The sequence below is a fragment of the Pseudorasbora parva genome, chromosome 25 (genome assembly GCF_024679245.1).
Source record: "Pseudorasbora parva isolate DD20220531a chromosome 25, ASM2467924v1, whole genome shotgun sequence".
NCBI lineage: Eukaryota > Metazoa > Chordata > Actinopteri > Cypriniformes > Gobionidae > Pseudorasbora > Pseudorasbora parva.
In genome coordinates, this window is record NC_090196.1 from 15836078 (window position 1) to 15863381 (window position 27304).

At 41.0% G+C, this 27304-nt stretch overlaps 1 protein-coding gene across 1 annotated transcript; it reads right to left on the reverse strand.

The window, feature by feature from the left end:
* Positions 1 to 157: 157 nt before the first annotated feature.
* On the reverse strand, positions 158 to 27304 carry klf13 (Kruppel like factor 13). The gene is made up of 2 exons (XM_067436965.1): positions 26533 to 27304; positions 158 to 8111 (listed from the first exon to the last, which is right to left on the reverse strand). The coding sequence occupies exons 1-2, from the start codon at positions 27074 to 27076 to the stop codon at positions 7786 to 7788; spliced, it is 870 nt and encodes a 289-aa protein (XP_067293066.1). The 5' UTR covers positions 27077 to 27304; the 3' UTR covers positions 158 to 7785.

Genomic DNA, 27304 nt, shown 5'->3' on the forward strand with positions numbered 1-27304 from the left:
ATATATATATATATATATATATATATATATATATATATATATATATTAAACTTTCTTAAATAGCTCTGCACACCTTTGCTTAAACATCAAATTATATCTATATTGTACAAAATTAAATTACATTTGGAAAACAAAACAAAAAACGACACAATCCGAGTGGTGCTTCTTATTTATGAATTTATTCTCAAATGTAAACTTCACTATTTCATGCATACAAGTTAAGACAGACAACATACATTATTTGACAAATTCTTGTTAATTCTCATATTTGCATAGGACATAGTCACAATATTGTCTAACATGTAAAAAAAAAAAGATCATAAAAAGATACAGCAGAGCAACCATAGACCAGCAATAATAATATAATCTGAATAATTCAAGGAACTGTACAACTGTAATACTTCACTGTAGTGATTTGGTTGATTGCAAATCAAAATAAAATAAAAAATAGTTTCATTATGCGGCAGTTGTCTTGAATGAGGTTATGGAGAACAGAACTGGCCATTGCTAAAGAAGAGCTATTGTACAAAGTACAGAGGTGCTGGGAAATAGAAACCCAGCGCAATGTAGTCACTGGAGCAGGCATCACACGGTGTCGTTAAAAGAGATTGTTAAAATACAGACGAATACGTACAATAGGAAGGCAAGTCGAGTTCACGCGGCGAACGTCTACAGGACAGCATGAGGCCGTTAGAGCCTCACTACGATTCAATATACAACACTTATCGAGATCTCTACAATAGGTAGGAGAGTGTTAGCACACAGTGTGCTTAACTGGCATGTATGAAGAGGGAGGAATTTCGAAATCATTTTGTTTCCATATCAGGAACATATGATTTCACAGGTGTCGGAGAGAAAAGTCTTATGGAAGCGAGGATGCGTTCAGTCTTTCAGATGGCTTTTTCACAGTGTCTTATTTTCAGACCGGGGTTTAATCATATGGGAAATGTTGGCGTATTGATTTGAAATTCATTTAGTAGGGGGTCGTCTACGCGATTCTCCTCGAAAGAGGGGAGTTAGGTCACCACACCTGGGGATCAGAGACAAATGGGCGCCCCGCGCTTTTTACAGGCGTGAGATTGTGCGAAGCCAACCGCCCGGTTTGGCAGACGACCAGACTAACAGAAATGACCACAGCCCTCAAAAGCAGTTAGAGTCTCCTGAGCGGAGCGAGAGACGAAACATAAACAACAGTCGAAACTAAGCCTTCAATCCACTTCCACCATAAGAGCCTACGCAGACCTCAACTAAATGATGTTTGTAGGCCATGACATCGTAAATATCTCTCTGAAGCGTCTCTGAAGCTTTGTTAACCTGGATATACAATCACTGAATGGCCTTTACACATCCATAGGTTCTTTGGAGAAACATCTAACTGGAAAAACACAGTGAAATTTTCGCCATTACGTGATCTTCACACCGACACGTCCAACTTTTGACTGCACGGTGGGACTATAAAGGCAATGCTGTACAGTTTTGTATGTGGACTTATTCACAGATATGTTTTTTAAATCAAAAAAAGCCTTTCCAATGGCTGTGAATGAAGGTTAACCAAGTCAAAAATAGTTGATTTTGCATATCCATGTTGAAAACTGTCAGCCTACTTTGATTGTTTCTACTAAAAATGAGTTTAGGGTGCATAAAATCTTTCAGTAAAACACTCAAATATTCTTCTGAAACCATCAAACGACTGAATTCCAACTTACGCGAACATGAACATTCATTATTTCGATCCTGAAGCCTTTGGTAACGTCTTTAAAACAAGATTACGACACTTTTAATGCACCCAATGCCGAAATTATATGTCGTGGCACTACAGCATCCTTGGCAATAGCATCCTATAACTCTTTAAACTAAAACGTCATCCTCCTTCAGCACTGAGAACATCAGTTATTCAAAACTGACCTTATTTTGCATGGAAAGACAATATTGGAACTGATAACTGCACATTTGTATGGAAGCCATCTTGTCTGTTCTCTATTCCGAGAGGGTCAAGGTTCTGTTTAAAGCATCAGAACGTGGCATGGCTGTTTTTCTTTAGGAGAGTATGTAGGACAGCAAAGAGTTAAGTACCAAATTGAACTAGTAACAAAAGTCATGTAATACATATATCACAGTCAAAAAGAGTAATTGCAAAATAAATACATAAGGAAATTAAGCTTTGATGCATTGGTTGGATATAAGCAGCATATTTATAGCAAATGTAATTGCAATCCTTTGGAATGGTAGATCTTTCACGTAGGATGGTGAACAGGTTAATATCTGAGTTTTCACTTTTACTAATATGTGCATTTGTTCTGTACAACAATGACGAATAAAGAAAAACAACTAAAGGAAACAAAAAAAGTACAAGTAGATCACGCCAAATGGGGAAATTAGAAATACTCGCGCATCTAAAAACATCATTCACCTCGCTACATACACATAAAAATGTACATCACTCATAGAAAACTGTACATGGTCATTTCTATCTCGACTGTCACGGTAAATGATCAAATCAAATCACCCTTCTGATGCCTTTGGCACGCATTATTGAACTAACATGCAGTTTGTTGAATGCAGGATTCAAATGCTTTCAAAATCATTTGTTGGATTTTGTGAACAAACAGCCTTATACAAAACAAATCATTTCTGGATGAGTCGGGAGCGTGGGTTTATGCAATCCACTGGTAGAATGAATTTCACAAAAGATGATTCGCTTTTAATATGATGCTCTGTGGCTCATAAGACCCTGATAATTCATAAAAAATATTGTCTTAAATTTACAATTCTTTCAGATATGAATTCCCCTACCCCACCCCATCCAAAAAAATCAATCATTTTCATAACCTTCTTGATTTTTATAGAGGTATGCGTACATTACAGAAAAACATTAACACATAGGTGGAATTCTAATGTTAAATAACAAAGAAAACAATAAAACATGAATGTGACTATCTACTCACAATGCTGTGGTCTCCATGGTAATGCGATATCGAACTTGATTGTGCGAATCGCATTCAGTCTCACGCAATGCTTTTGAGAAGTCAGGATATTTCCCTTTTTTTCTCAACTAAAACCACCGTTTACCCTCCATGTTTCTGAATTTGGTGGTTACACACCTATATCCTGCTCCTGAGCTTTCAGTGTCTTTCAGTGTCCAATTTTACTAGCATCATTGCAGCAGACCGAAAAGAAAGCCAGAAATATCAGTAATAATAATAACAGCTGCTAACATCTAAACACAAAGAAAATCATCAGAAAAATTACAACACAACGCAGAAATATTGAGAGAATTTTTTTAAGAGAAATGAGTACATCCATGGGTTGTAGCCAGATAGCAACATAATGTCGGCCCAGATCCGGTCCACATCCGGCACATGTGTATTTCACCCCGTGCGTACTGGATTTGGACCGAATCTGGGCCGACACTATGTTGCTGTCTAGGTAAGCTGAGAAAGGTAGCAGGTACAGTTTGACTAGTCGTGACCTAGACATCTTTCCACCTGTGTTCAATGGTCTTGCTTCGCATTCAAGTAGTATCGGTACAGTGACAAATACAGAAAACAAAAGCACACGTGTTCGGTTTTACATGTAATTCACACTAACCCGGGCTGAGTGAATTTACATTGAGAAAATACATATTTCAGTAAATATCATAAGGAAAAAAATATATATTTATGCGTGTATACTCTATCTAACCAGTACCCAAATGCAAGACTTCTGTTGCCTGCAGGTTTCGGGTTTTCGAGGTTCACTCAACGATACCCAACGCGTTTTACCGGGTTTGAGAAGTACTAATGAAGAGGAGGTTGGTTCGGACCGGCCTTGCTCCGCCCTTGTATTCCCTGAAATACCCTCTCCTAACCAGCAGTTGGGGGAATTTGCAGATACAATCAAGGGCGGCTGAACAGACACTAATATAAAATGTCTACAAATTTGTAAAGATTCTTGCACACGGTGAACACACAAGGCCAGCTTGATTTGGCTGTAGCGATGGTTGACGTCGCAACTGAAATGGGCGAGGGGAGTGTGCAACCACAGCTAGACGGCTTAACGTGTGGGTTTATTGCAGAAATAATGCCGCCGTAGCAATGTTTATTTTGATTAGGGCTGTTTTCTTTAGCTGAAAGCAATGATTATGTGTAGGTTTTTTTTAGGGCTATGAGCGAGGCCCTGGGAGGGGGATGGGGGGCTTTTAGAAAGGATAAAGGGGGGACAAGGCCTGGCATTCACAGGCCTCCCCACCTGCTCCTCAAGCCCCGGAGCGCTCGTCCAGCTGGGTGGCTCTGATGCTGGTCTCCCCGCACTGGGCATGGATGGTGTGCAAGGAAAACGTGCAAGATAATATGAGACAAGACAAGATGGCTGGTTTTGAGTAATGAGCTTATGAATATAAAGTGGAAAAACTGGTAGAGAAAACCTGCTAAAAGAATATTAAAGTGTCACTTTAGGAACATTACGCATGTGGGAAAGTGAGTCCGTGAATGAGGCGGCACCACAGTAGTTTTGATAGCGGTGCCTCAGTTCCTGGAGGGTCTTGTATGCCTTTCGCGTGATCGAGTTAGGCCCGGTTGACAGTTTCTCATGCTGACCCTTCATCCTCGGAGGCTGAAGCGACAAAGGACGGCAAATTCATTGTTCACTTGATATGTATGAATATGTACAAATTGAGTAGTAATGCCTAAAGCCCCCTTTTTAATGAGAGTTAAGTTTGAAAGCAGCTGTTCATTGAGGTAATGAGTGGTCACACTGATGTATCAGTGGTCCGCAACAGTAAAAAAAAAAAAAAATGTACGAGCGTTTCCCTGTGCTTGTGAAATAGTACAGTCATTTAAAGAAAATGTGACTGATCTCGTCTGAGAAGTCGTTGACAATGCCAAACAGGAGGAAAAAACACTGATAACATCTCATTTGAAAATTCCCAACTCTGATAGCATTGTCTGTGAGCCGTTATGATTTGGGCCTCGACTTCCTCTATTAAACCCCCCCCCTGCCGGCGGCTGCTTGGATGCCATCCAATCAGACGAGGCCATTTTCCCTCTTTAAGCCCCTGCAATGCATTGTGGGATGCTGTTGGCGGGTGAGAGGGGAGTAGTGCAGAGAGGAGGGAGGTTTCTGTGTGTGTGTGTGTGTGTGAGAGAGAGAGAGAGAGAGAGAGAGAGAGAGAGAGAGAGAGAGAGAGAGAGAGAGAGAGAGAGAGAGAGAGAGAGAGAGAGAGAGAGAGAGAGAGAGAGAGAGAGAGAGAGAGAGAGAGAGAGAGAGAGAGAGAGAGAGAGAGAGAGAGAGAGAGAGAGAGAGAGAGAGAGAGAGAGAGAGAGAGAGAGAGAGCTGACTGGGTGTTTCTTCTGCTGGAGTGCTCAGCTCCTGATAAAGCCTCAGTCTTTATCTGTCTCACTATGGGTCAACCCCCTCTTTCCTGCCTCCTGCAGATAGCACTCTTTGTTCTCGTGGAGGCCTGTTGCTCTCCACACCACAAAGTGAGCCAGTCCTGATCATACACACTCTGACAATCTAGTTCAAATTGAGTTGTATTATCTGTGTCCTAACTAGTGATTGACTGATGTATCAGCATGGCTGGTTAATCTGCGGATAGTTGGCTGTTCTGGTGATAACAGTGTCTGACAGACCAATATATATCGACCAAGCCAATTAATCAGCCAATATTTGGTCATTTTAAGATTATCGGTATCAGTTGATAACAGTATCTTATAGACCGATATATCGTTCAGGGCTATGTTTTCCAAAAGTATTGGAAGCCTAAGTAGACTATAGAAATCATTGGCACCAATGTAGACTGGGTAAACCCAGCCTGATCTGCCGGCGATTTTATTTCGCCCATCAACTTTCGCCCGTCTGAAAACCTGTACATTAATTTCTACTACTTCCGTAACAATTTTGCGGGGGCCAATCACAGACTGGCTTATCCACCTGGCACGCTATTGCCGGGTTTAACACGATGACAGATGAAGCGATGGGTCGATGCCCGTTGATCACGCCTCTTGTGGTCTGATTGGTTGAAAAACTATCCATGGCAGTTGATCATTGTCACCAATGGACTCTAGTCTACTTAGGCTCACAAGGTTTTTTTTTAGCTGTTCAGTCAATATTTCTCCATTTTGTGATTACCAGTATCATCCAATAACCATGTCAGACAGACCAATATATGTCAACCAGGCTGATTAATAAGCCGATTTTTGGAATTAGAATGTCAATTACTTGGTTTAGATTTTTGTTTGTTTTGCTTCACATAGCTATTTATTAATCTTCAAAAATGGCAGCAATACTGTCACTTCACTAATTTTAGCACAGCGCCTGGTTATGACACTGTATGTGGATTTGATATCTTTCTTTTAAACTTTTGCTTTGGCCTTCCATCAATCACTCTCATACGCCGCCTACTCCTTCTCGTCAGCTAGAGCGAGCGAGACAGAGTGCGTAAAGCTCCACTGTAATGCTCTCGTCTCCCTGGCTAGTGTGCTATGAATAGCCCTGTGTAGGATGATGCTGTTTCCTAAGTGGAAGGCCTCTGCAGATGGACTTCTGCTGCCAGGACTTCTGCTGTTACCTGAGAGAATGCCAACATCCCCGCCTCCCTCTGGGTAGAAATAAAAAAAACTCTCTGTTCTCTCGTTCACACCTTGGTCTTTGGTGGATTCTGCTCATGTGCTTTTAGTCTTTATTTGTATCTGAAGTAAGCGTACATCCAGACGAGTCCCTTTGAATGTGTCGTACTGTAGTGAAAAACCCTGAAGTTGATGAATGTGCTGTTTTTGTTGAGGAAACAGCTGCTTTGAAACTTCCAACATTTCAAGGGGAGTTTAGTTTAGTCCACTGAGAGAAGTGGTGCTGTCTGTTCTCTTCATTGGGTGGCTCAAGCATGTAAAAGTGGACTGATCACGACATTCATGCTATATTGAGGGCATTCCCTTTGAAATAAGGACCCAGGCCAGCACAGCTCTTTGTATGTACAGGGTTATCGGGAGATAGCGATGTTGAAAATCACTTCCAGTCTCAAGACAACCCCCCCACACCACCAAACCTTCGTGTCTGACGAGTGGTTCTGCCACACTCTCTTTAAAAGACTGATACAAACATTAATATTAATAAAGAGTATGAATGACTGTTAAAACCCAGAATTTGCTTCCCCTGATGTGAAAACCAACTCATAAAAAAAAAGAGTGCAAAGGTTCCTTTTGTCCAAGTGTAAGGCTGTTTCTTAACGTATGTTTATCTTCATCATGTTCATTCTTTCAAGCTAACGAGGCCATCCCTGAGCAGGGCGCAAAATTCAATCTCTGTTGAATTTCGGAGTAAAGTGATGCTTGTATTGTGCAGTCAATGTGAGTATTAAAGGAGAAAAAAAACTGTTCTGAATCCTGAGGTGTACGTGTGCCCCTCTCCCTCACCCGTTTTAAATAAAAAAGAAACATCTCTACCTGTCAAACCTTTCAACTTTTTAGTTCACTTGAACAGAGCGGTTGTATATGAAAGAAAAAAAAACATAATGGAAAGAGGCTGTGGCCAGAAGCTATAAAAATACAGACATATGGTACATCATGTAAATATTGCCATGTGGAAAAGGCATTTTCTTTTTTGTGTTTTTTCTTTTTCTCTTTTAGGGGTTGCACAAGAAAATTGCACTACAAGAAGCAGTTATGTACAGTACAGTACACCACACTAAGCGATGGGGTTTAGCATGGGCGCTTATTACGCCCATAATTTTTTGGGGAAAGCAAAAATGGATAGAGAAGAAAAAAAATCAGCCTGGTGATCCAGGTGCTGTGGGCAGAAAGTGCGGCCAGGTTAAGGCGAGTTGGCTGGGCTGAGGGCGGGGCTAAGGGTGGGGCTTGAGGCATCGGATCGACTGTAATCGCTGAGGGAGCCGGGACGTGTGTTGCTCGAGATGGTGGCGTTGCCACCTCCATGCTGCCTCTTCAGCATGGCCGGCTGGAAGTCGGAGTGACGGCGTGCATGTTTCATCAGGTGGTCGCTCCGCATGAATCGCTTGTCGCACAGGGGGCAGCCAAACTTCTTCTCACCCGTGTGGGTGCGATAGTGCCGTGCCAGCTCATCAGAGCGAGCAAACTTCTTACTGCAGTCAGGCCAGGTGCAAGGAAAGGGGCGCTCTCCTGTGACCAAAAACACAAAGAGAAACATAGTCATACAGATTTTACTTAATATAGTCAGACAAAGTATGTGAAGCTTTCAAAACAGAAGGGTCAGTAAACCTATTCAATCATCTACACATTAGAAGTTGCAGCTGTGCTTCAGAAAATGTGATTGTTGAGACCCAGAAAAAAAACTCCAGAAAAACAAGGTGTTAAGGAGGCCACATCATAAACACCAGTATGAGTCGATAACTGTGATAAATAGAGGCAATGGTGCCAACTGATGTGAACCCATTCCTTTTTTTCAGTCCTTATGTGGACAATGAACTCTTTAAGCAAAGAAAGTACTACTACAGGCTTTTTTTATTCTACACGGCCCCCATTAAGCCCGTGCCGACATGCCTCATTGGTATAATATGCTCTTTTACACTGATGTTGAAGCAGTTTTGTGGTTTCTCTTGGTATGCTAACGTGTAGCATTCACTGAAGAAAAGGCAAACCTAGAACACAGCACAAAAAGACATACAGGTCCCATACAACCCAAGTTCACACACTAAAACGGCTAAACCACCACAGAATCGAGATCTGTTCACACCAAACACAACGGTGAATGACCCAGCCCATTCAGGACCAGGTCACACACAGGGGTTTACTTTTCACGGATGGCTTTTAAATCCCAAAATGAGCAGTCTTTAACCAGACGTGAAAGACCTGATGTGGCACAACTATTTAGAAGCGGCTCATGAGAGCAGGCTAATCCTCTCCTATAGAAGCAAAAGTCTGCAAAAAAAAGTTTTTTTTCTTCTTTTACAATCGCTAAGCTGAGTGAAAAGCCCACACATTAAACCAGGAATGCACTGCATTAAAAATGAACCATATGTTCCAGCCCAGTAAGCATTGCATCATGCTAATTGGAGAATCATGAGAATACTAGGGGGACATGTATCACTTTGACTGCTCCAAAGAGGCTTATGGGATTTACCGACTCATTATTGAGATAACTGATGGACACACAAACACATACTCGCTGGTTTATGTGGAACTGGCGCACATCTCGAAACGGCCTAGCAAAGTATTTTTTCTTCCCCTCCATTACTGCCACATGTTGCAAGGCCAGACAGTGAGTTTAATTATGCAGGTTAACAGTCTTTACTCTGGTACCCTGCCCCAGCTTGTACTCAAACATGAAACTAGCAATGAGCCAAATGCATGGGAAATTATACCCTACCCCTTCCCCTTCAGGCAATAAAAGCGGGCTTAGACACAAATCTACCAAAAGCCAGATGGGACCATATATCTCGGTGCGGTTTCCTCAGAGTTTCATGTAAGGCGAGTAGATGGGGTACCAACGCCCTCTTTCTTTGTGCACACAAGGGCCCACATGTCAGATACAGCATGTATTTTAGTTCCATTTCATTTGTTGTCTTCCCCCCACCAACTGCTTTACTTATTTTACCGGCTTTTCAACTCCCAGCTCAAAGGCCTTGAAACCAACACTGAAAAGCATATGGATTCTGTGTCTGCACGTTTCATAATTTTTGGAAAGCAAAGAACAGGAAAAAAACCAGACATCTCAGTCATTACTTGGCTAAATTAGACAGAACAGGCAAAGTACACAGTGATCCAGACAGCTTGCTGCCTTTGTTTTGTGGTTTCCCCTTAAGGCCCCAGTGAAAAAACAACTTCAAACGAAACATATATGTGATACCAAATTTATGTGTGGGACGACAGCTTTGCTGGGGTCCCTTCCCCCTACTATAAAACACTGAGAAAGCGAGAAAAACAGCAGGCAGAGTGAGTCTAGACTGTCTATCTATGACCTGTCCCTCACTTTCAGACAGATTTGTCCCCAGCATGTGCACACACATGCATATCGATCACAATACAAAAATGCATGATGACATACGTACCTCACACATGGACCCTTTAACATTGCCAACAAATAAAACCTTCACACACATGAAAATAAAATTTGTGTGAATAAGCTTGAGGTCAATAATGTCTGTGTAGGTTTACTTGTATGTGTCATGTATTAGGCTATATCCTCTCGCACACACACACGTGATAAAATGCACAAAAATACAGAGTTACATGCACACAAACACACTCCCAATCTAAGTAAAGCAAATATTTTTTAGCGCTCTCATTGATCCAAAAACACATCATCTGATACTCATATGCCACACACATATTCAAGCCCATCCAAACATACCGTAAGTATACTAAACCACAATTTAAATCCTTGGACTTTCAAACGTGCCACACCCACAAGAACTAATTTGGAAGGGCAACTGTTGTTTGACCCTTTTTAAACATCCTGGATCTAGTCATGATTGTGGCGTACAAACATAAATACACAAGATCTAACATTAGTGTAATAGGAATGGGACAGAGCGTAGGGCGGTTTAAGATTCTTGCTTCAGTGAAGACAGGAGCCAACCTGTAATTTACAGTCTAATTAATACACGAACGAGACTGTGGGAACTTAAGGTTGTAAAGTGTGAGTTATGAGCTGGGAAAAAAATGGAGGAGCTTCACAGTAAGAGTTGTAATATTATGAATATTTTACAGGTTAAAACAGAGTTGAGCAGGACGAGGCCTTGTAAAGGTGTGAATGCTGACATCAATACAATGCACAGGTGTTAGTCTAATCCTCTCAAGAGCAATGCAGTTAAATAGGTTTTAAAAAATTAGGCAACAAATCTCAATCTCAAATTCTGCTCTTTGTGGTCAGTATCATTTTAGTATTGGTTATATCCTATTATAGTATTTTGTTTTTGTCATTATATTGGTTTGTTTTTTAGTATTTATATGGCTGTAATTTATTTTTATTTCAGTTTTAGTTTAATAATTTTGATACTTCAACTTGAACATATTTTAGTGGACCAGAACACTCCTGAGGATAGCATAAAGTAGCCATCATTTATGTTTAAAGAAACTTACACAAAAGCATCACCAAAAGGACATGGTCATTCATAACTATGCAACAACTTAATTTTCTGCTTGCATGGTGCGACCATAACTAAGAGTTCATGTAGGACACATTTCCAGGAATACATTTCACCAACGAGGACGCTCTTGGCGTGGCTCTGAAGTAGGCTTATGTAAAAAGATTGCACTGTCCAGCGTGTGGCAGTTTCATAACAGATGGAAGTTGCTGCGGCACTATCCAGCAAGAAACATGCAAAAGGGACACTGAGGGCGCTTCTGCTTTTTGTCCCTCTAGGGAAAACAAAAGTGAGTCCGTAACCCATGGTAAAACTGTGTCATACTATTCATGCAAATGTGAACTTTATTTTATTGACCCCTTGCCTGTGGTCAATATATTTAAAAAAAATCGTAGCATTACAACATGACACTTGTTACTAACGGAGAAGTTTTGCAGTGGCTTATGTGGCAAAAGCACTAGCATGTCATCACACTGATGGGCTACACCCTCTCAGGTGTGGTGCAACCAGCCCATGTGCCAATGTCTTTTCGCAGCTAGGAATGGTAATTAGGAGAGATTAAGATTTGACCTCCATGTTAACGAACATAGTGACCCAGTTACCCTTTGCAGCAGTTACATCAGCTGCTAGTATGGACATCCCATAACGAAGGTAGCTGAGCAACAGTGTTTCCCTTCAGAGGCGATACCATTATGTCACAGACAGCAGCCTTACATAACTGTTCTCTTTCGGGGCCACTGGGTCAGTAAATAAACTCATACGTATGACTTCTCTCATATCCACATCGCAAATCCACAGTTCGATTTCACCAGAATAAAGAACTTCAGACTCCCTTGAATCTGTAGGAAACAGGAGAAAAGGGCCTTTTGAGGTGAACAGTCTATGGCACAGACATTTGATCGGGCCACTATCTGAGCAACACAAGTGCAGACTGAATGTCGATCCAGGAGACTTGGTGTCGCTCACCTGTTCCAACAAGAGCTACCAGCATCTCTGTTAGGGTGAGATAAAATTCCTCAGGTTTCTTCAACCATGAGGCCACTTACGCAGGAAGAGACTCAGGTAGGATGGGAGACAGCCAGACACTGCGTGAGAAAGGCAGGCAGACATAAAGACACGCAGTGAGGACCTTTAGTGGGAGGTCTTACAAATCCTTTATAACCATGAGCTCAAAGTGAACTCTCTAGAGTTGCTCAAGAACAATACACACCTGATGCCCTAGAACATGCTCTGAAATGAAGTATTCCAGAGCTTAAACTCTGCAAGTCTCACATCAGCTGCTGTCATTCAGAAAACGGTGAAAATGTTTATAAGGTAATAAGAACAATACTTTGCATTCATCCTACAGATACCAGACCACACCCATGCAGACATCACACAATGCCCAGACAAAATGGAGGACAGGAGTGTTTAGCAGAAACCCTATGCTATTTGTTCATTTTAACTTGCAGGAAGGTCAGGACCATGAGAGTGAAAAATGATCTTAGATTAGTATATATTATTATATAGTATATATACCTATTTATAACCATACGTAAATAGAAGGTTACTGTGAATTTGTCCTTGTTTTTGCCAAAAATCTTACAGACAGTGCACATGTGCCTTTAGTTAACTTTAGCCAGAGGCAAAGCAAAAACTACACAACAAATACGGATGTAAACTAGAAGACATGATGCTTTCAATATCATATGTATTAGATCCCGATGTTGCAGATGGTGATCCAAATTAGATCAGATGTTCTGAATCAGGGGCACAGTCCTAGCTTCTAGACTACCACTTACCTTGATTCATTATCTGAGGAAAACCACAAAAGGCTCCAAAATGGCACCACAGATGTAGTTGCAGCACTTACACAGCAGGTTGTAATTTGTTGGGTCATAAAGGAATCTGCCAGTTCAAGCCCTCATTGTTAATGATAAGACTGTGGGACACTTTGCTTTGGGACACTGAAGACCCAGACAGGCATTCTCAATCCCAAAGTTTCCTAAACTGTCTGCAAGAAACTTCTCAGCTTTTCTCAGCACAGCAAACTGGGGGATTTCTGCCAACAGGGGAACCAAAATAGGGAATTTCTGCCCAAATTTCTTCTCATGTCTGCTAGGGCTGAGATGTTTGCCAAGATGATCTCATCACTACCCCATAGGAGCAGGGAAGTTTGGGAGTGGATGTAATCCCATCAGCAACCAAATTGGGAGAGAGATATGGGTCACACCCTCCATCCAACTGAGGTTGCCAAGAAGTGAGTTCACAGAGACTGCAACTCACCATGGAGACCAGAAATCACAAAGTTTGGCACAAACATAGTTTGGACTTACATTATAATTGTAGGTAATTTAGCAAATAGGCAGCATTATCGTCATATCTGCATTAGACACAAATTCAAATTAATCTTGTGAAGGTCTAGTGAGCAGATTGCTGACTGAGTGAAAAGTTTCCTGATGGTTTGACCCAGATCACCACATTCTGAGACAAGTGTGGAAATGGAACAAAAAACAGAAGTACAACACACATATGCATGTGCTAATGGAGGGAGGGGGCACTGGGTTGACTAAACACATTCAGACTTGGTGAGTCAGATCAGGCTTTCAGTACTCTGTTCGTGCCAGTGACTTTGAGAAATTGAGGATTAATGCTAATGGACGTGGGTGTAACAAAGACATTACGGCTAGGTCAGGTGCAACGATTAGGACTGGACCAGACTTGTCCAGAGACATTGTGACAAAGGCAACTATGTTTAATTTATCATCATCTATTGTCTTTGATGAAAAACGGCAAAACCCACTCGCTTTTCAATTGCACATTCTCCTCCCAGGGTTTTAATGCTGCTGAGAAATGTGAACAATAGCGCCGGCCTTGTGTCTGACGAGAGAGCCTTCACATCAGGCATTTCAATCAAGCCTTCCAAGCCGAGTAGACATAACTCACTGCTCCCAGTCTCTACAGCACATGTGCACACACGGTCTAAGACACATTATATGAGGAAGCAGACACAACTGCAGCAGATTTACGTCCCCTCTCTATTTTCCCACCTAGTGAGGAGCGCATCTCACAGCACTGCCCTAATCATTATAGCCTTGGAATAGACCTTCCTGCGGGTTCTGGCCTAACTGGGTCACTAGGATGGTTTTGCAACACAGCTTAATTATTTTAACTCCATTTAACGAGGGACATTAAGACAGCTGTAGCCATAAGCCTACAAATGGTAACAGGCAAGAACAGGTGGGTGGGGTCACCCATGGCTCTGACACTCGTACAGACACAAAGCCTGCTAAATGTCAAGACACAGAGCTAAATTTATATTTTTATATATAGCTAATAACAGAAATTGCTTATGAAGATGATTTTGAACAAGCCTCCTCTTTTCAAATCCCAATTTTTATGGACAAATGGACAAATAATATATATATATATATATATATATATATATATATATATATATATATATATATATATATATTATAGGGGTGTCCCCAACTAAGGATTTACACATTCGAATCAGAATTGTCAAATCTTTCTATGGTCGACTGATAGTCGAATCATCTATGTGTGTGTAAATGGGTCGGGAGGGGCATGACACTAGTCAGCAGGAGGGTAAAACTATTTTATTTTCCTTTGCACACAGCAACAACTTTTTAAAAAACGAACATAACTGCCTGCCAACTAACAGACGAACTGACAATGGCCGAAAAAAAAAATGGCAATAAAAGGTAATGTGATGGATAAACATTCGTAAAACTTTTTCGCATAATATTTTAAAGACACGATCGAAATACAGAAAATCATACAAATATATAAAAGAACATTTTGATAAATAAACCTAAAAAAACTTGCCTAGAGAGGAAAAGAACCCTTTAAGTGCATTTACATGCACGTTGTTAAGCCGATTATGCCTAAAGGGGGTCGCACACCGGACGCGAAGCTAAACGCCACGTCTCAGGTATGCAATCTCACACCGACCGGACGCGCACATATACGCGCGAGCTCAATTTTGAATCGACTTCTGACAGAAGAGCTGCAAGATTGGTGTATCTTGTAGCACAGGGTGAAATCAGTATGTACATTGACGATTTGATGGAAATATAATATAGGCTACATTTAATTTAAAACCTTGAAATGGAGCTGTGCCATGGCAGGATTTTAAACAACTTCCTGAGCCGCCGTGGACAGGCGCCGAATGCCGCCGTTGGTGTGCATACACTCATTGAAAACATGTTCGAATTTTAAAGACGTGGCACGGCTCTGCGCTGAGCTTCGTGTCTGTAAAGGGGTCGCACACCGGACGCGAAGCTCAGCGCCATGCCACGTCTTTAAAATATTGAGCAGCCCCATATTGCCAAAATTGTATGATCCTCGTTTCATAACACGCGTGACCGACTGTGAGATCGGTGGTCGAATCCGGCTCCGCATATCGATGCATCAAATCTTCAACTTTTTGGGGTCACCCCTAATATATTATGTGTGTATTTGATCATTAAGGCGCACAACTGAAGACAAAGGCTACTATGCTTGTGCGTATTTCACTAGTGCGCACAGAAAGCATCCCGTCAGTGACGGATTCAGTTCTCTTTCGCGGCTTATTTTTCTTTTAATATTTATGTTTAATTTCAAGCACATCCTGCTCTTTACTTTTTTTTATTAATCATGTGTTTTTATAAATAACTTCATTTAAAACAGTCCCACCCACTGAAAGCAGCGAGGATTATAATATGGACATAAAGACGATAAAACATTTATAGGACATAAAAGATCTCTGCGGCAAAAGCGAAGGTACCTGGTGAAATGATTCTAAATGTCTCTTGTCATCGCAGAGCACCAGTTCTAATAAAAGGATATGTTTCAGTCCAGTCACTTTTTATATACTTTGAAATTTTCACTGCTATTCTAAAAATCAATATTTTCGCCATTACCACAGACAAGGTACGTAGTGCAGAAGCTCCAATTTGGCATAGAAATGCAAGTGGTTTGCTGTTGAGTGCTGTCACGAGACTCGCAAACAGCACTGAACTGTCTGCAACTTTTCTGCAGAAAGCTGATCTCTAGTGATGCATCTATTTTTTTAATCAATCATTTGTTGGTAAAGGCTAAGAGACCTGACAAGTCACGTGATTTGTTTCAAAGAGCCAGGTGTGGCATGCGAGGCCATTGGTTCCCAACCATTGCTTTGTTAGTTTGTTTTCAGCAAAAGAAACAAAAGTCCTTCAGTTTTTGAACAAACTCTAGCTAGAGTAAATTGAGTAAACGATTATCTTTTGTGATCATCTTTCACCGTGAACATCAAGATTTACCTTGAGTAGACACCAGTGTCAGTGAGATCTTCTCTATGCAAAACCACCAAGCCAACCCTTCCCCCATGACTGTCCAGTGAATGATCCTTTTCATCCCGCAGCCACGCCTGGCAGAGCACATAGGCCCGGGTCCTCTACATACAGATTTATTAGACAGTAAGGGGTCAAACATCTCACTGGCAAGAGCTAATGTCAATATGAAAGCCTGGGAGGCAACCAAGGTTCTGGCACAGAGCAGAAAACGCAAATGCATGCATTGCTTCTGTAACTGCAGAGAATCACCAGATCAGATTGGCAGCAGATGCAGCTGAGCAATTGACCTACATCAATGGAGGGCTTTGACAACGGATTCCACCCTGTACCCGCCCCCACACTTCTGCCTTCCGTACAGTACATCCCCACCCACAAATTGCAGGGTTAGTGCACCACGTTGAGTTTGCGTGAGACCCTAAGCCAGAGGCTCATGCTTCAGGAAGCTGAAAATACAGCGCCACACTAGCTCCAGATCCCCTTCTTCCTGCACAGAGAAATTGACACCCATGCATAGTAAATGTATGAAAGAAAAATAGCTCAAACTATACAACGCTTCAGCAGTTCTTTCACCTTATACCCTCACGGGTGGGCGGAGAGGACACAGGGAAATGGGGGATGGTTGGGTAGGAACAGACTGGCTTTTATATGATGCTGCCAAAGCTATCTAAAGTAACCATAAGTTCAGCAGAGTATGAAAGGTACTTATAGGAAGCTAAGGCCGAATATCAACTCTATGGTGAGTTAACTATGACTGACTTAGGCTAATGTATGGAGAAGTCTGAATTGGTTTTCGGTTTTTATAGCGGCTAAAGACTGTATTTTCTTCATATGAAAGAAAAATAAGAGAGCTGTATTCCCGTCAGGGAGGGCTGCTTCAGGAGAGATGGATGACTGCAAAAGGGCGGATGAGCGCATGATGAAACACCCAGGGGGCTTTAGCACTTCAGCCAATCATATTTAAGTGAGAGAGAGAGATGCACCAAAGCATAGTTTCTACCATTCACACAGGAGGCTGACAGTAAAAATCATACACAAAGAGACTTTACCTTTACAGAAATGAGAAATGCTAAGTGGACAGAAACGGTGTGTACACACAACTGGGTCAATGACATGAAGAGCGTCCATTAAAAATATAATACATTCTTCAAATAAAACATGGGTCACACTTTAGACTAGGGTCCAATTATCACTATTAAATATTAACTATGACTTTTGCCTCATTGAACTCCCAATTACTGCGTATCAAGTTAGTCAAGTTCAAGTTATTCAGGTAGTTGTTAAGTTTGGTTATGGGGTAGGATTAAGAGATGTAGAATATGGTCATGCAGAATAAGACATTAATAAGTGCTTTATATGCCATTCAGGACTTCTGGCCAAAAAAAACAAAACAACAACAACCAAAAAATAGCCACTCGCATGTCACTTGTTATTGACATTTTTAATGTTCTTTTCCTGGTTTCCTTCATTGCATAATATGCATGCTAATAAGTTATGTCACGTGTCCCTTTCAGACCTAACCAATCACGTCCTAATCCACAGAGATGCTGACGCCGACAGTTACCTCTAACCTCCCCACCACCACCAGCATGGTCCCAGTCTATTCCTCCCGGGGGTCGGCTGCGCCCCTGCCTTTATCTTCAGGCAGGATATGCAACCTGTAACCTGAGTCTGTAACCCTCGAAACGAAAGCTAAGGATGGGGCCTATGCCAAAGAACTCTAATTATCATACTTGCTGGACTATCAATAAATGTGTTACTTTTTGCAATTCATCTGGCTTCTGGTAAAACTATAATGTAGAATGTAAAATGTAGTAAAGGACATGTGCCAAGTTCTTGTGGTTTAAAGAACTTTTATACCATTTAAGAACATTTTTATTGTAATGACTCGAAAAACTGCATGTGGTGTTGTTTTTAAAACAAATATTACAATTATAGGCAGTCGATACATAAGACATTTTACATCCTGAACTAAAAGTATATATTTTTAAAGGATAATTGACCTAGTATTAATAATATATTTTTAATTCTATTTGTTCTAATCTTCTCTCAAACATAAACACAAGTACACACAAACTCATGTGACCTCTGCTTAACATAATTCCCAATTAACGAGCACTGTGTGTATCCTGAAGGACAAGTGGGTCAGCCAGGCCAATGCACTCTTGGGCATCGAACATATTCTAGTTACAAGGTAACAGGCCAGGGGTGTGGACCGGAAAATAGTTTTAGTCAGAGAGAGCAGAATCCCTGTTGTGAAGCCATCACCCTCACACTGCTCCCAACCCCACCCCAGCCATGGCACAGTGCCCGGCACAGGGCAGAAGTGCCCAGGTCCAGCCCATCCTCTTAAACCTTCCACCTGAACCACAGGCAGGATGACTGCACAGGATGTCATATCTGTAAATAAACCATTGAAGAGGAAAGAAAAATGGCTGACGAGTCAGTTTAATTTTGCACGTATTTGCTATAACGTGGGAATAGGGTGTGCTTTGATACACACTTTAACCAATGGTCCGATCTATTGTTTGAGTGAAAACATTTGACCACGTACACTGTCCATACGCTGAATTCTGTAGCAAAACAATGCCATCTATACATTGTGTACATCTCCTGGGACTCAAACACAATATAAAGGATCACGCAACGAACATAATGGTTCAAAGGCCAAACAAAAAAGCTAACCAACTGTGAAATATATAATTATGGGCTTTGTTTATGTGTATGTTAAAGAGGGGTGCTGCTAGTGATTGAAGCTAATGCATTCTAGCCACACACAGAGGCAGCCTGGCCTTTTCTAATGACCCTATAATCACTTATTTCATAACAAGGCAAGTGGTACAATAGAACTACATCATGTTGAGTTGTGATTCCAAATTAAACGGGTTTAATGTGAACAATCTTGAGGTTACCCGTTTGTAAAAAGCCAATCCTGTCTTTGGTTGCATAATGTACTTGTTAGCATCCTCCCCCCCAACAAAGCTGCTTTAGCCAATCTTGCTCATCAATTGGTGACAAATTCTGTTCTCCTATTCTTTTTCGGTTTGAAGAGGAACCCCGCCTCCTCATACTCACAGGAGATCAGACAAAGCTGTCTGGTAACCTTAGACCCTCGACCTGCTGTGTTCCCCTTCTCTTCACCAACCCACTCAGCAGAATGAGCAATTTGTGTACCGCGTTTGCTCTCATCTTCTACGTCCCACCGCTCCGCTCGCTCATACTTACCATCTCAATGCGGCGGAGGATTACAAAAACCTCTGAGGCCTTGGAGGTGATCTCATTTAATCTCCCTTGCACAGCACATCACGCAACAGTGTGATCTGAGGCGTGCTATCAATATTCAAGACTCTCTCAAGTACTTAGTGGTTTGATGTGGTAACATGCCCCTCTACTTCCTTGGAGACATTCCCATGAGTACAAGGGCTAGTGATACAGGTTATGAGTATCCCAATCAGGATAATGAGTCTAGGAGCAAGGCCCAGATGACATTATGGAGTTGTACCAGGAGAAGATTAGATTATGGGGCGAGGGAGATTAACCCAGAACACAGGGGCCACATCTACCCATTCTGATCACGAGGGTCTGTCATGGGTTTGCCATTGAAAGCAATATGTGAGCCTAATGAACGTTTTTATTTAACCTTGACTTTCAATAAGAATCCAAAGAGAATGCTAGCAAACACAAGTATGCAAAATTCCTTTACACAGGATTATATGGGAAAGTGAGTTAATTGCAAGCTACACTCAGAAAAAAACTAAATTGCAAAAACTATACCTTTAGGTGTACAACTGGGGCAGTACCTTTAAAAGGACATCCTTTTTTTACACCTAAAAGGTTCATAGTAGTAACTTAAGGTACACATTGCTACTCTAAGGTACTAATATGCACCTTTTAATAGGTGAATATGGTACAAAGGTGTCCACAAGCTGTTGTACCCTAAAGGTACAATTTGTACACATTTTTTATATCCAGAGACATTACTCACTGTTTTAATAGCATAGCCACAAGACATTAACAAAACACATGGAAACCTATGATAATCCGCTAGTGTGCAAAAAAAAATGCTTACTAATCTTTTGCGTAAAGTTACATAGCTTATAAAAAAACAATGATTTAAACAGATTTACAGCATAAATAAAAAGTTTAAACAGATGTGCTTCTCTGTTTTTAAATTCTCTAAAAATATGCCACATTTACTTCCATTGTAAGTACCTTGCCATTTTTGCGGTTGGGCTAGTTGAAATTATAGTGTGAGGTAACCAACATTACGTAACAATGACTTATCTTGAATTGAACCCAACATATTCCTTTAATGCTAAAAGGAAAATAATGTTTTTTTTGCATTGCATTAAACCTTTAAATGTGTAGAAACTGAATTCTCTAGAGGTACTTATCCAGTGGTTTCACTTTGCAAGTGAGGTATCGCATGCAAAATACTTTCAGAGGAACTACATTTACGAGAAAAGTCACACGCACTGAAAGAACACCATGTATTTTGTGCATACTGAACAGCCAGAATACGTCACAGTCATGGCCGTGGCTTTCTCAAGCCATGTCACTTCCTCTTCTAGAACTGAAACTGGCAGATTTCATAAAAAAAATAACAAAAATGTTGCACCCGGATGGCCTCACACCCATTTAATCTGCGTGTACGCCTACCACAAGTTCCTTTTCTCATCATAAGCCAACTGCAGTCTAATAAAGTAATGATAAATATTATAAATGATCATCTGTAAGCCTATTGTGCACCATTACAGTTAACAACTCATCGAATGCAAACCAAGCATCTCTCTGAATCTGTCCATCTGTGTTTATTAGGGTGATTAATGAGCCCTTCTTTATTCAGCCACATGCTGGTTGGAATCTTTTCCCTTTCTTTCTACCCTCTCCAACTTCCCTGTGTGTCCTCCTTTCTTGCCTTGAGACTCTGCACAGCCATAAAACATCTGTCAAATATTACGCTTGATGCTCTCCTAGGCCAAGATCTAATCTTAACTGGGCTATAACAAAGTGGGGATAAAAGTTCAGGATGCACCCAGACAAAAGATCCAGTGCCATTACAGACTAAACTGAAACTTTCCACAAGAAAGGTCACGAGAAGGTTATTTTACCAGACTTATCTCACCACAGGTTACCACAGAATTACTAAGGGCAAGAACTCACAATATATAGTCTTTCTTTAAAAAGAAAACAGAGCTACAAATAGATCCTAAAATTGTTGAATTGGCAAACGTATGTGGTTTGAGACAGTTAGCGAGATGGAAAGGGTCATTTCAGTCCGCAAACAATTTATGCGAGCTATTAACAAATTCCTGGGAAGGGAAATAACACTTAAAAAGACTCTGACGCTCTCTAATAATGCAATATTTTCTTCGAAGGTACCTTCAGTTTAGGAACATTATGGTTTAAACAACTGCATTTGTTGCAGTGCATTTCAAAGCATTACGATTTGCAATATTTCTGTGTTGTTTAATCATGACTGTACATCTGCTCCAGCTCTATCATAAAACGCCTCTTTCCAGCAAGCTTGCACTTGTGATGGTTGGGTCCTCCCCCCTTTCCCCAAGAGGTACTCATTCAACCGTATAGCACAAGAACACTGCAAAGGTCTTGCAGACATGAAATATTTACACTTTTTTAATAAGTAACTATGAGAGAAATATGCAACAAAGAAACCTGTTGCATTTGTCAGAAATTACTAATCGTTTTTATGAAAGCTGTTTGGCTGGCGTGACTGGATCTCTGCGCATGAAGGAAAGCCCACCCTTTTATCCCACCGCTGTATTATATGACTCCATCGACCACACTGTGCTCTACATAGAAAGCTGGATGCAACCGTATATGCCCGATTCCTTCTGGATTAAAACAAATGATCCAAAGCAGGGTTCAAACCAGAACCAGCAGGGAATTCAGGGCGTTTGCTGAAGTCAAATGAGGTCTTCGGTACTTTTGGCTCCACAAGTTTGTTTTTATAACTCTGTGTTCCCCCTTCAGTTCAAAAGCAGCGTGTTGCTGGAAGAAAGATCCATTCTCTCTTTGCTCCATTGGTAGAGACTGATGGAAAATCTGCTGAGTGCTTAAGAAAGGCTTCCATAACAAGAGCAGGTTGGCTGAGCCTGAACTCGAATGACCCACATTCTCTGATTACCAAAACAAATGAGAGGGAACACTCATTGTTTAACCGAATGATGGTCCGATCAGAGCCCGGTGACTACAGCGAAACCCAATCTAAAGTTTGGAACTTAGAGAATAACCAAGCTAAAAGACGGTGAGGGAGGTCTTAAATGCACACCATAAACAAAATGCCCACAAATTAATTGTGCAGTTTATCCAGTCAGAATGACTTACTCTGACATACACTGGACCACAACTGGAGCTGGAGTTTTACAGAGCAATATGCCTCAATGCAGGGTGGTATGTGTGTGTTCAGACATAAACATATCATTATATGTATACTTTAAAAGACCAAGCCTATTATCAAGCAAAGTAAAAACTAAAAGAAATGCCAATCGTGTATACAACACGCTCTCCTCGAGTACTTCAAAGCTACAGAAGTTACAGTATATATTAAATACAAGGCTTGTGTACTAAAAATCTGGTCAACTCACACTATAACTCTTTAAATGTATATTTTGTAATGTATCTATGTAATAAATTAAACTACAAAGTCTTGCTTCACAAGATATGATTGTTGTGGTGGCAGCAAATCGTGATAAGCATGCAAGACAAGTTGTGATACCATCACATTAATTGATGGTAGCACATCCTGGCTGTTTTTTTTTTTTCTTCTACCTGACAAGATGTGCTACCTTTGTTGAAATTTCAAAGATGACCGTTTAAAGTCAGATTTACAGAACCATAACCGCATGGGATGAGTCACTATGGTTTATTAGTTTCTGGATTAGTGAGGATGACTAGTTTATTTGCATTTATACATAGTTTTAATTTCTATATTTGTAACTGTACTACTCTAATTAGGCTGCTAACAATGCGCTGTGATTTACTTGTTCAGTTTGCACAATAGCTGAACTTCAAAGCAGTTAAATTAACCAGGACTACCATAAAGGTCCACTGAAGTGTCATGAAACGCACAACATTATTATTCAATGCATTGACGTAATTTCCACTGAAACAGGAAGAGAGGGCAGGCCATATCAATCAGCCCCTCCCCTTTATTTAAATGCAGGCAATAGCTTTTAGCTTTTATCACCTCTCAGCCAAAGCCATTGAGCTTGGTAAAGTTTCCACCTAAACTCTGTTTCTCCTCCTAATCTCCTCGATATTACTTAACAATATAGCGTTCTGTGCAGAATTCAAATGTGTCCGGTATGTTTTGTGGTCTGCCAACTGGCACCCAGTAAACACAAAACATTACCCTAACGTTCCCATATGGTTCCCGTTTGGTTATTTTTGTGGGGAACCAAATAAGAACGTTCTGGGAATGTTCTGTATTGGTTGTGTTTTTGTAACATAAAGAGAACCTTCCCAGAACATTCCCTGCAGGGTTTTTTGGGGGGGTTTATTTTATAACCTACAGAGAACCTTCCCAGAACGTTCCCTGTAGGGTTTATTTTTATAATATATATATATATATATATATATATATATATATATATATATATATATATATATATATATATATATATATATATATATATATATATATATGCGTGGTATTTGTATATTTCGTTGCTGCGTGCCTCTGCACGCGCTTCTCCAGCATGCGCTTTCTTCTTTCTTCTACAGAAAGACGCGCACTTGCGTAATTTAAAAAATACCGTTCATTTCATTTTTACCGTCTGACTGACATTAGTTTATCGACCTTTATCGAGTAATAAGTTATAATGAATATACAAGTGTAATTCACAAGTTCACACTTACATATGATTTATAGAGAGTAAATTTAAACGCTTATTTGGATTGCTGCCCGGGGGGAGGGCTTCGAGCTCTGACTTCGGCAAAAGAGCAAAATGTGGAGGAGTGGTGGAGGGATGCTGATAAACTGTCGACAAAATGGAGGTAAGACAGCTGCGTATATACGCCTTTTTTTGTTGATTAGCTGAGTCAATTATCTGAACGAGCTCCTCCCGAACCTTGTTTAATAAAAACATCATATAGTGTTATTTCAGAGAGATTTTCCACATAATCACAAAGATAAACACGTAAAGACAACATGATGTTAACCGAGAATTTTTTTGTTTACTGACCAAAAGAGAGAAGTTGGCTACGTCCCGTTAATTCAGTTGTAAGAAATTAATGAAATGTTATCACATTGAGAATGTTCTGGGAATGTTCTGAGAACGTGGAAGAGAATCTGGGAAGGTTAGGGGAACGTTCTCCAAACCTACAGGGAATGTTCTATTTACGTAAAGAAAACTTTTCTGGCTAACCAATAGAGAACATAAGGACATCTGTCCTGGGAACATTCTGGGAGCTAGAAAAATTGTTACCTGGGTATGATCCACTCTTTGCTATCATGTCTCTAGACTGGAGCCGACTGACGTGTGTGTGTGTGTACACATCAATAGTAACAAAGTAGCAATATTCAGATAAGTGATCAACCAAGATGAGTATTTTCCAATTACAAGAAGTTTCACAGACTAGGCTTTCGTTGGCACAGATATATTGGCATTGATTTGTCTCAAAATTCCCTGTTCAGGCACGTTTATAAAAGCTACTTAAATATCCTAATTGAACAAAGGTCTAATCCTGGCTTAATCTAAACTCTGTCTTTGAAACCAGGCCTAATTGTATCAAAATTGAACCATCACACACTGACACCAGATGAATGAGAAACTCTGATATATTTTAGCTAACTGATTAAACACAGTGCTGTCTAAACATTCATAATTTTAAGAAACAGGGTGTGTTTTCGGAAAACCCTGACACAATTTACACCCTTATGCGGTTTATTTCTGATCTGAGGCCACATCGCCTTGAGGTGCTGGTTACTGGAACGTTTCGATTTATCGCACCGTTTCCTGTCAGGAGGGCTATCTATTGTCTGACGTGACAACAACCAACACGTAAAATGATAGCAGCGGCGGCATGGCGCTTGAAAACGTGAAACAGAACGTGTAATTACTTTTCTAAATGTATTTTCCATCCTAACCGTCAATTATAAAGGCTTGAGGTCTGCGCTGAGGGCGGGTACTCAGTCAGTCTGCCGGCTCCGCGCTCGGCTGGTCGAGTCTGTTGCTGGCCAGATCAGCTGGCAGTCTGTCTGACGGGGGTGTGGCACATCACAACAAAGAGCTTAACAGTCAAACAAGCAACCGCAGAAGTCTCACCAACCCCCATCTTTTATTCAGTTTTCAGTTTTTTTTAATCCCCGCGAATATATCTAAGTAAACGGACTAACGCAAAGAAAAAAGCGAATACGCGAACCTGCTGTTTTTGGACTGTCTGTGTCTGTCTGTGCACCGCGAGCTACTGCCAATGACTTTTCGCAAACCACCTCCATCGCCTCCTGAAACTATAGACTTCAAGACTTTTATGAGTGATTACATCATGGGGTGCCTGCTTCGCATTTTTTTGCTCCAGCAATGTGTTAGATTGAACGTTAATTGCATGCAGTTTTTTTGTTTGTTTTTAATCTATTGAATGCATGCGCCCGCCCGCACGTTACAAACAGTTTGTTGCTAACGTTAGGCTGTAACGTTAATCTTGTTGTATGCTATTGTTGTTACTGCTATTATTATTGTTATTACATTCCTGGCACTTTATTATTTGCTTTCACCTTTTTGTGTGTATTAATGCTTTGGCAATAGTGTTCGCAGAATAACCATGCCAATAAAGTGCTTTTTGAAACTCCACACTTGTTTATTGGGCTTGTGTTTGTGAGTGTGTGTGTGTGTGTGTATGTGTGTGTGTTGGCTCATATAGGCGAGGCTTTGGGGAGAGAAGAACTGTTGCTGTATAGCTTCCTAATGGTGGGCGTGACAATATTTACGATGCTACGTCGAATAATAGCCTTAATTTTCCCTTTCAACAAGTTAAGAGTAAAACATGTTTTATAAAAGATGATATCATCGTATCAGTTAGACAACATTTGCCCCATCAAGTAAAACTGAGCCTGTGCGGAACATAATGTGCCCAAAGTGTGCGAATGCGAAAATGCCGCGATGTTTACATTGGATCTGCGAAACGGCAATACACTTGGCAGGAATGGAAACTGACCTGTATGTGTCCTTAGGTGGGCTTTGAGATGGGACGATTTGCCATAAACTTTTTCACAACCTGAATAATGGCATTTGTGCTTTTTCTGTGGGGGTTCTTGTTCAATTCGACCCCTAAATCGTTTGTTTCTTTGTTTAAGAGCAGAGTCGCCGGTGATGGTGGTAGGTGTGGCAGAGTTCCCATCATCTCTGGTCAGGGTTGCTGTTGGTGGCGTGCTCTCCTCCTTTATTTTTGCCTGCTCGGCAAAATTGGTAGGGGTCTGTTGATTAAAATCCGCCAAGATTCTCGCCACCACAAAAAGAGATGAGTTGTCTTTCAAAGGCTCCTTGGTTTCTTCTCCATTCCTCTGTGCAGCCGCAGTTTCGGGCTTGATCTCTCTATTCCCTTTTGGACCGTGGACAATTGCTTGGCTGGACATTGACACAAGGCACTCTGCTGCGAAGTGATCCATTTCGTTTAAGAGTAGAAACTGTTTCTTTATGACATTCGAACCCAATGACAATGAGTAGATCCCTTTGTGTGATGCTGAATAGGCAGCTCTCATAAGCAAACTCACTTTGCACTATCTTACCGGCTTTTCAGCAACACTGACATCCTGCATGTAAATCATGCGAGATCAAGCCGCGAGCGCGCAACACCGACTGCGTTCTTCCTTTAGAGAGAAGTTTCCGGTGATGAGAGCTCTGAAAACTTGTCTTGATTGAGTATCAGAACTCCCATCGTGGCTGTAGTCCTCACAACGTTAAAGTGACAGTATGCCGTGCGCCGATTA

Coding starts and splice junctions, on each gene's coding strand:
- klf13 (XM_067436965.1), bottom strand. CDS start 27,076: ATGAGAGCTGCCTATTCAGCATCACACAAAGGGATCTACTCATTGTCA. Junction 8,112..26,532: donor CCACCTAAGGACACATACAG/GTCAGTTTCCAT, acceptor TTTTGGTCACAG/GAGAGCGCCCCTTTCCTTGC.